The following is a 10,532-nucleotide window of genomic DNA, read 5'->3' as shown; positions in this document are numbered from 1 at the left end:
TGAGATGAGTTTACTGTGTCAGTAAATTAAGCTGTGCTTTGATTCAAAAAGCCAGCTTGTCAGAACACTCACATTTTTTGTGCAACAAATTCAATCGTTTGAAATTCAAGGCAAATGAAGCACCTGAGCTCCAGTAATTGAGCTGTCTGTGATGGTCAGAGAAGCCCCTGTGAGCACATACTCCAATTCCCTCAGACCTTAATACACAATTTACTTTTAGTCAACTGCTCAGATCAGCAACCGCGGCACAACTGGCTGTTCCTAGCTGTACCAATGTAACGTGCATTAGCTTTGTACCTTGGGCTTTTGATACTGCAAAACTCTCATGAGTGGCTTTTGAAACATTTGCAGTTTTTTTCTGTTTTTCCAGTTCCAAATGGAAAAGGAGAAGAATAAGAGAAATATTGTCAATAGTGTCAAAACAATAATCTGGAGGATAAAACTTGTCAGTTGGTTACTTGAATTTTTATCTTTTTTAGTTTTAAAGCTTCACAGAAATACTAAAAATGCTACCAACAAATTGCAAAGTCACCATTAAACCAACTTTTACCTTAATTTCTTCAAGCCAGACGTCATGCTTGCCTTCCTGATTGTATGCACAATGCTGCATTAAACAGAAAACACAAACACTGTTCTTGCAAACTGCTCGATTTCAAAAGTCTGGTAATCAGAACAGAAAACACAAAGGCATAGATATCTCTGCACAAGAGAGACGAGAAATACAGCATGTTAACTTTTGTCTTTGAGGTAATATTCAGTGTCCCATCGCTTGGGAACAGCCCGTCAGAGTCAGGCACAGAGGAAATCTGAGAATCTGTCTTCTATTGCACTGTTAGAGTAAATATGCAGAAAATTCATTTCCTCTACATGGTATTACTCAGGCAGCACTTCGCATAATGTATCCCAGGGTAAGAACGGAAAAACTTCTCTAGACATAGGAAGATTTCCACCAATGGAGTGAAATTCAACAGAACTTCTATAAGATCTTTACCTGGAGGAAGCTTGAAGGAAAAGTAGGTGGAGGATGAGGCCTTCTCCTGAAATCTTTTCTGTAAGCAATGTCTTTATAGTAAAGATTCTTTCTGTGGATTTATTCAGAAACATTTGTACTTGATCTATATAGCAAGTGTTAAAAGTGTCCAGATATTGTTCTTGAGAAAACTGACCAAGTTAGCTTTACAGTTAGGTAATTGATCTCTTTTCCTGCCTGCAAATCAAAAATGCTGTGAGGAATACCAGCCAGGGGAAAGCTGGTATCACTGATACAATTTTATAAAAGTGGGTGGCTTAGCAGGCAAGTCAATGATGCCTTAGCTGTCTCTGAAAAAGATGCAGTTAGTGTTTAAAAACAGGAAAAAAAGATGAAGGTGTGAACACTTCTAATCTGGAACATGTCTGTTCATCCTGAGCTTTGACAAGAAAATTACCTGAAAGTGGCTGCCTGAAAACACTTTGGTGGTTCAAGCATCATCAGCTTGGCAGCGTTTGTTATATGCAACAAAGAGACACACAAAAGCTGAGATTTTCTATTGCCTTGTTCAAAATCTCCCTTAAAAAAAAAAAAAAAAAAAGGAAAAAAAGGCATCTATGTAGATGAGCAGTTTACATTCAGGTAACTGCAACACATCAAAGTTGGAGAACTGATGGGAATAAACAAATAAATAAATAAATCACCAAACACACCAGGAGTTCCAGGGATGGGAAGGGAAATGAAGCAAAAGAAGCTTCAAGCAGTTAATGTCAGCATGGCACTTCATTGCCTATGCCCCAGCCTCCTGCTGATTTTCTTGACACTGTCAAGAGCTCTGAAAATCTGTTTGATATTCTTTGTTCTCAGCAGTAACAGGAAGCTGCATTAAAGCATCCTTAAAATAAACAAGCACTGAACAAACAATCCACGCCAGAGGCTTTGCGTGAGGCAGTTTTTTCAAAGTGACCAAACCCATGCACATTGGTTCCAGAAGGATAAGAAAGTCTTTTAAAGAAGCATCAGGTGCTGCCTTAGTGTTTGCTATTGCTGACAGCTGTTGGCCTTGGTGAAGCACATGCACTGTGTGTCCGGGCAGAGAAGTGGAGGATAAAAGACAGAGGTGCAAGGAATGCCTTCAGTTTATCTGTACTACTGCTGGGATTTCTGCTCTACCAGTTAGCACAAGCCTTCACGTCACACAAGGGCCAACTTTTACAGGAGGCACTTCAGTCAGCTTTCTCACCTGGAGGTAAGATTGCACACAGGAACCAGAGGAGCATTTTTGCATTGTTTTCAGGATACTAAAAAGAATTTAGAAATGATGAAGTAAAAGATAAACTCAGAACCTGATGCTGTGTTTTACAAGATGTGAGACCACATGACAGCTCAGGCATCAAGCTGAACAAGGCAATGTATGCAAGTGAATGCACATCGTGCATTTAGGTAACTGGTGCTTGCAGGCTTCAAATCTGCAAGGTGTGATAAGTAGGACTGGAAAGTTTGTTGGCGCTAATTTATAATTAAACCTGTCACCTTATGACAATGTTAAATACAGTGCTGATGTTGACCTTCTTTTGAAAAATAAGCAAAACCCCCACACCTTTAAAGTGACATTAGGGAAGAGGGACTGCCTACTTCATAGGTGCCATTATTGATGAATTTTGTGCTGATTTAAGATAAGTTTTGTTAAACCTAGTTTTCACAAAGTCCTGCTATACTGCATTCCAGCTGCACAGCATTTCTCCCTTGGTAGTAACCAACTAATTATACTCTGCTGTTTATTCTCACACTTAAAGTTTTAAATCCAATTAAAAGCTCTGGTAAACTTTTTTTTTCCTAACATTTGCTAAGAACCATTGATCAGGACTGCTTTAGAGCTACAGTTCATAAAGACAGTGGTAAGTTATGAAAGACCACAATGCTAAGATCTAATAATAATGTCTTTAGTTGGCATGGATAACTTTACAGCCATGTTTTGTCCTGGGAAAAATGGCCGTGTGGCCTCCCCAGGGCCAACTTTCTTAAGCCATATTCAAGTTTTCATGTTGCTGAGGTGGAGCATCTGTAGGAAAGTCTTTCACCTGTGCAGGAACAAATGAGCCCCACTTCCTAGATCTGAGTGAACTAAAAAAAGTGAAAGTAAAATTGCAAATTTAAGTACAATTTAAAAATCGACTGCACCATACTTTTTCTTAGCTCTTTGCAAAAGCAACTGACTCTTTAGATACCAGGACTGTATTCTGGGAGAGGAATTTCAAGTTTTCCTCCAGTGCTTTGGCCTGCAAAAAAAAAAAAAATCAGAAAGACTATACATAGAGACTAGAAATGAAGAATTACCCCCCCCCCTTTTTTTTTTTCCTAACTACTGTTTTTGTGCATAACTAAGCTCCTGAACTATAGTCCTATAGTTGGTGTCTGCTATGTAATTATCCATTTTTCCTCTTACCTTCTCCTAAAGAGTTAGTCATTCATTGTAGCCAACTTACTACTTTTTTAAGGGGGTAGAGGGGAGTAAGAGTTGTCCCAACTGCATCATCTTTTTTTTCCAAGAAAAGATGTTGAAAGGAACACATTGCAAGAAAAATAAAATTTTCAACCACAGTGAGCACAAAGAATAATAACATGATTGGTCGTGTAGCTCTGTGCTGACTGCCACTATTGCTGTGATCATCGGCACAAATTCTCACCAAGGGATGGAGAACAAACAGCTGAAAGTCTAGTCCTACCTCTGTAAAAAGATATGTAGTAGGTGGCACCTAGGAGTCTAAGACAGACATACGGTTCCTTTACAGACTCTGAAGTTAATGCAGATACACAGGGAGGTGGATCTATTATAGTTTTTTTTAGTTTTAATTATATGTATTTTTACATAACAACTCTACTTCATTCAATGCGCTAAGAAATGACATTCCTGAAGATGTTCTTCTACATCTGTTTTATACTTACCCTCTACCTCTTTGAATTTTTGGGTAGACCTGTGTGGTGCCAGGAGTTGCACTCGATGATCCTTATGGGTCCCTTCCAACTGGGGATATTCTATGATTCTATACGTTTCATCCCTTCACACTGCCAGCCTGATCAATTCTGGGAGTTGGTGGCAAGAAAGAATTTGAGGATTTACGATAATCCAAACCATGCAGTGAGGGAACTATATGGACATGGGCTGCAGGGGAGGAAACTTCTGTGAGAAACTCCCAATGGTGTAGTATTTTCCATGGCAGTATTATAAGGTTTAATTTTCTAAAAATCTTTGCGTGACTCAGAGTCTGGCACTGGCCAAAGCACGAGCTTTGCTCATGCATCTGTAGTGGCTGGAAGGGTAGAGTTCGACATTAAGAGTTCTTCTAGTCCAACAGAAGATTTTTCTGAAAATGAATTTAAAGAACCAGGGCGGAAGAAAGAATCCATAGATACCAGGTGCTGATCAGAACTCAGAAGTCTCAGGGCAACTAAAGACCACGGCTATAAATGTTGGAATCAAAACACAGTATATTATCTATTAATACAAAGATGCATTATGGTAAAAAGTAATATATATATATATATACACTTATATATCTATTTATATATCTTTATTCTTTACTATTTTTACTATTCTGTGCCAGATACTAAATAGAACATTTTGCCTAATAAGCTCTGCACACTATCCCTCTTAAAATGCAAAGTTTTTCTATTCCTGAGTCCTTCTGATATATACTCCAGTAGTAATTAAGGGATTTATATGCTTATTTACATCAGGAAAAAAAAAATTCTCCCTGACACTGCCGGATTTCCCGTGCCATTCCGAACAGAAGATTTAACCCAGTTTCACATGTGAAACATACATTCTTTATATTATATGCTGTGTGTAGCCGCATATTAGCTGATGGATATGCAAGCAGTGAAAGCTGCTTCATAGTAAGATGGATTAAATGCGAATGTTAATAAATCATTTGTGCATTCAGTGGGTACCACTCAAGCTCTGCATTTACAAAAGTAGACATTTGATTAAAAAATGTAATTGTTTTATGGACAACAGAAACGATTGTTTGCTAGAGAACTGCATTCAAAGTATGCGAGCTCACTGCATGTAATTGTCTGCGTATTTTTACTATTTGAACTCATTGATAATTATCTATGAAGGTCAGCCCTTGAGACAGTTTTTCTGAAGTCTGATAGGACTTTCAGAAGCACATGAAGGAAAGTGATGGACAGGCAGTCCCAGGAGCTGTTTTCTTAGGAGAGGGTGGAAAAGCAGCATGTGATCATGCCTGTTCTGTTCAAGACTACAGCAATGCATTATGGCAGCTTCACAGGCATATCTAGAGCTGTGGCACTTTTAGTTTTTAAATGGTTTATTTTACAATATTAACATCATTTAAAGTTGTCTGTTTAGAGTGTGGATGTACAGACACACGTTCTTGAAATGAGCTATCGTCCTAAAGCCACTAATTTGTTAGCATCATCCTGGCCCTTCCAAATGAAGTCACTGAAGAATCTAAAGGAAATATTCATGTTACAATCTGTAAGTGAAAAGAGCAGCACTATAGAATATACATATGTATCAGTATAGCAGGAAGATTTAAGAAAATTTAAAATGCTAAAATGTAAAAGCTTTTAATAATTTTCCTAATATGGAAAGACTGCAGATAATATAGTTAAATGAGAGTAAATTCTGGCATACCTATCATTTGTGGGTAGGTAGAGTAGGGAGCACTCCAGTACAATAAAACTTAGCTGTTCTTCTGCAGAATATAATTAGTAGCATACAAAAAAAGCAAAATTTTCTTAGTTTCTCACGATTTTGAGATTAGTAACATTATTAGATGTTTCAAGCAGTATCCTAAATAAATCCCCGTGAAGACATAAAACTTAAGGAAATGTGAAAATGTAAAACATGTTGCAAAAACTATGGAAACAGAAGGAAAAGGCTACTAAACTTATAACATGAAAACCAATCACAATAATGAAAACAGTTTGATTCTGTACTTAAGAAAAGCCAAATTAAGAAGATTTCTAGTAAGACTCTGATAGTGAAACGACATTGAGATTTTAGATATTTATAGAATCTAATAATGTCTTCTAGTGCTTCTGCCCTTATAAACAAAAACAAACTCCAGACCATGCACGGATTTATGTATAAAAGGCAAAATGTGTATTTCAGGACACGGGTTTTCAAGTCTTTTTCAAGTTTTGAGATGTACCTCATTTGAACAACCATTTCAAGATAGGTGGAACAACTACAAATCATTCAACTAAGTTTTTCCTGTTCTCTAGTTTGTAACCTGAATCGTGAAGAGCCAGGAGAGAGCTTTGAACAGCTCGCTCGCATGCACACCACACCCCCTCTCCCCAAACTGGATCGGCTGGGACAACAGATGAGCAGTAGCACTGGTATTTACTGTATGACCTTTTACAGCTGCCATAAAATGGTTCATCCTCCTCCCTTAGGGCTAACACAGACATTTAGTTTGGCTGGTGGAGTTGTCAGGCTGCTTGCATGAATAGCCAGAAACTCTGCAATAGCCTTGGACTGGAGTTTGGTTTAGCTCATCTTTGGGCAAGGCAGCAGTCTACCACAAAAGGACAGAAGGAGAAGGGAAAAATAATCCTGCAGCTTCATCTGTAGAGGCTTCATCTGTTTTTTGCACTTGAGTGGTGCACTTGGGTACAAGAGGTGTGCTTTTATACGCTGGCCTGTGCCAGCAGAAGCTGGGTGGCTCTACTGTGCTGATAAAAAAAAAAAGGAGAAAATGAGCAAGGGTAATGAAACAGCAGGTGGGTTAAGCCACACCAACCACAAAGAACTGAACGAAACCAGACACCAGTGGTGGATCAACATCCTGCAGAAATCCTTCCTACAGCTGAGAGACAAAGTGCCTGCCAAAGAGCTAACTGAAGATCTTCCACTTTTTTCAGGCAAGGCACCAGTGTACCAGAGGCACTCGGCCTTGTGAGCATCCCTGACGTGACGGCACTGCGGTGGGAAGCACCAGCCTGCCCCGAAGCGCAGTTATCACAGAAGTTCAGAAGGGCTTTTCTCCTTTTCCATAGCAGCTTCTGTGTTTGTGTGATTACAATGTAATAGATCACAAAGCATCTGGCACCCATAGGAGGACGGGAATTTGGGGCAGAATTTGGGTGAAGAAAACATTGTTCTTGTTTTTTTTTTTTTTTTGTAAATTAGGGCAAGTCATGCAGAAATATGTTCATCTGCATATGCTAATGACCACTACAAATCAGCATCAGTCAGTGGAAGAGTCAGAGCTAAACTCCAGCTTTAATACCTGCATGTTCCCAACCCTCGGAGCAAAGAGCAGCAACCAACCATCTGACTACCATTAAGCATCACTAATAAAGCTGAAGGAGGTGATCTTGTGTTGGACTGAAAACAAAAGGTTTTGCACTTGCATTTGCTTGGAAGCAGATCCTGCATGCTCACTCTTGGCAATAACACGATAATCTTTCAACATTCTGAGGACTATTTACATATATGATACTTTTATTACTATTAACAAGAAAGACTAAGAGAAACAAAACCCACTGTGCAAATAACTGTCCCAACAGCATCCTGGCCTGTATCCAACAGCATCCTGGCTTGTATAAGAAGCAGTGTGGCCAGCAGGTCTAGGGAAGTGATTGTGCCCCTGTACTCAGCTCTGGTGAGGCCGCACCTCGAGTACTGTGTTCAGTTTTGGGCCCCTCGCTACAGGAAGGACATGGACGTGCTCGAGCGAGTCCAGAGAAGGGCAACCAAGCTGGTGAGGGGTCTGGAGAACAAGTCTTACGAGGAGCGGCTGAGGGAGCTGGGCTTGTTCAGCCTGGAGAAGAGGAGGCTCAGGGGCGACCTTATCGCTCTCTACAGTTACCTTAAAGGAGGCTGTAGAGGGGTGGGGGTTGGTCTGTTCTCCCACGTGCCTGGTGACAGGACGAGGGGGAATGGGCGAAAGTTGCGACAGGGGAGTTTTAGGTTGGATGTTAGGAAGTACTTCTTTACCGAAAGGGTTATTAAGCATTGGAACGGGCTGCCCAGGGAGGTGGTGGAGTCACCATCCCTGGAGGTCTTTAAAAGACGTTTAGATGTAGAGCTTAGGGATATGGTTTAGTGGAGTACTTAGTGTTAGGTCGGAGGTTGGGCTCGATGATCTTGAGGTCTCTTCCAACCTAGAAATCTGTGATACTGTGATACTGTGATAACTGTTGCTGTTCTCTGCTGGGAGTCGTGTATGCATTGTCTTCATCAGCTGCATGCTCAAGGCACCCTCACCTCCTCCCCTGCTAAGAGGCTTTTCAATTTTTGAAGTAGGTTATGGTACGTAAAGTGAGAAAATACAAGTTAAATGATTATGAGAAAAGTCTTCTTACAAATTACAGACTGCCATTCTATAATCTTTATTCTAAGTTGGAGGCACCAAAAATGAAGCAAAGCGGCTAAATTTGAAAGCATTTTCACATTTTCAAAGCCTGAAGAGTTTCAAATGGAGATTACTCTTTCTTCCCCAGCTCAGAACAAAGTCCAAAATTATTGGTTTTGAAACTTAGGAGTTTTATCTTTTAGTCTTCAAGATTGTATTTGCTTGACAGAAATTTTAAACAATTCAGTCGTTGTTAGGTCAGCATGTTGGGCCAGACCATCTACCTAGCTATGGGGCGTGGATTTACTCAAAATGCATTTTCAGTTTTATTGCACTTAAGATTCAAGTTTTCTGTGTGATTCCTCTTGTACTATTATCAAGCCTAAGTAAGCTTTCCAATATTTCTGCTACAGATACAGTTCCTTTGTTAAAATTTTATCATCTGTGAATGGTAAAATAGTGCAAAAAGTGCCAAATACTTCACAATTTCCAAAGCCTGGGCAACTCAAATCCAGCATTGTCCTGTCCCTTGACAAGGTAGGCTTCCAGTAAAGTTATGCAATAGTCCAGTTCCTCCAAATTGTTACCAGCCAGGCCTCTTATATATTTTCTAAATTAGAAGAAAATGGTTCAGCAAAAGATGTGGCGACTTTGAGCTGAGATGATAAACTCTGAGGTTGCTTGCAGGGAGCCTATTTTAGACAACAGGCTACATATCTAAGTACCTCTTTGCATTTGTATCATCGTACACACACGGAACTACAGAGACAAATGTGGTTGTATGATCTTGTGATTCAGTTTACAAAGCTTCTTATGATTCCTGAAAATTCCATAAAAATAAATGGTCTATAACATTAAACTAAAAAATCAGTATTTGTGAGAGTAGCATCTTTGCTTTCTGTAATTCTTTCCAGGCAGAATATTTTTGAGTCTATGTGCAACACACAATAAAAATAGTGGCTTCATCAGATAGCTATAGTAGCCAGCATCAACAAGTAAGCAACAGAAGTCTATTTAAGTGTCCCAAATGCTAGTTTCTGAATTTACATTTTACAAGATGGTTATTTCATTCATTGCACGACATATATTCAAAGTTGTCTAAACACTGCAAGTAGCTTATTTAACTTTCCCACACTATATACCTTATTCTGAGTTTCTTCCAGCTTCACCGAGCCTTCTGTTTTCAGACTGAAACTTTCAAGGTTCAGTCTGTACAAGGGTGACCTTCAAAGTCTGATTGGAGACTTTCCAAAACAGATGAAAGCAGGAGAAGTTACTGTAAACTTAAACATGGATACAGGATTTTTATTTATTTATTTATTGTTCTCAACATATTCTGAGTCTGGGTCAGAAAAGCAAGTTTAATAAAACCAGAGCTGCACAGCTGGCTATATGGAATGCTGTCTCTGAGGAGGGCTTAAAAATCACCATTGATAAGTGAGCAAAAAGATCTGAACACACAGTGACTGACAAGGCGTACATGTATAAAAACATTAATATTACTTCAGCATATGGTAGTGGAAAAATTACTTTTAAAATGTGCCCAACTGTCACATCCAGCATTATCATAGCATTAAAAATTTGGAGAGAGCTTGGAGTGATCACAAAGTATCCAAGGTCAAAAACAGGTCTAAGGAAAAGCCTTCAGTCTAGTTAACTTATCCAAGAGATGGCTGGGAACTTAATCTGGAGATGAAAGTGTTTACATAACTGAAGTCTTAAAAGAGAACATGAGTTTTCTTTCTAAGTAAAAAAATAAAAAAATCTCTAATGACAACATACTATGCTTAGTAATGTTCGTTTTATCCCACGGAAGGATAACTTCTTTCACTGTGAGAGACCCCTGGTTAAATGCTGCTATATTAAATAGACTACATAGGTCATTTACCTATCATGAGTTTTCATGGGTCAACAAGATAGATATCATCGTGGATGTCATTGGTACACAATATAGGCAAAGAAGCTACCTCAACAACTATTCCAACAGAAGGTGTAATTAAATCTTCAGAGTTGACAATGATACGCTCTGGTTTAGTCTTCCAAATTCCAAGCCAGTTCTTTCATCTTCAGTTTTTCCAAAAGGTATTTGCCATTGCATTGCTGGCACCCTCTGCCTGGTTTTAAGAATTCAGAACAAAAGATGTACCTTCCCCATGTATTACCTTGCACTATTCTGTAAAACTACCTGCGTAGTTCTGTCTGTGGGCCCAGATTAAGAGGAAAACCAT

General features: G+C 39.2%; 1 protein-coding gene across 1 annotated transcript; it reads right to left on the bottom strand.

Annotated features, from left to right (window-relative positions):
- Positions 1-105: 105 nt before the first annotated feature.
- On the bottom strand, positions 106-10,532 carry SHCBP1L (SHC binding and spindle associated 1 like; the record flags this gene model as incomplete). The annotated part of the gene is given in 9 exon segments (XM_080601773.1): positions 106-175; positions 177-220; positions 224-454; positions 551-604; positions 8,839-8,906; positions 8,909-8,996; positions 10,209-10,359; positions 10,361-10,418; positions 10,490-10,532. Coding segments are annotated over 9 exon segments (807 nt in total).

The sequence above is a fragment of the Anser brachyrhynchus genome (genome assembly GCF_964034855.1).
Source record: "Anser brachyrhynchus genome assembly, chromosome: 8".
Classification (NCBI taxonomy): domain Eukaryota; kingdom Metazoa; phylum Chordata; class Aves; order Anseriformes; family Anatidae; genus Anser; species Anser brachyrhynchus.
Note: the sequence above shows the minus strand (reverse complement) of the source record. Positions and strands in the feature narration are given on the sequence as shown.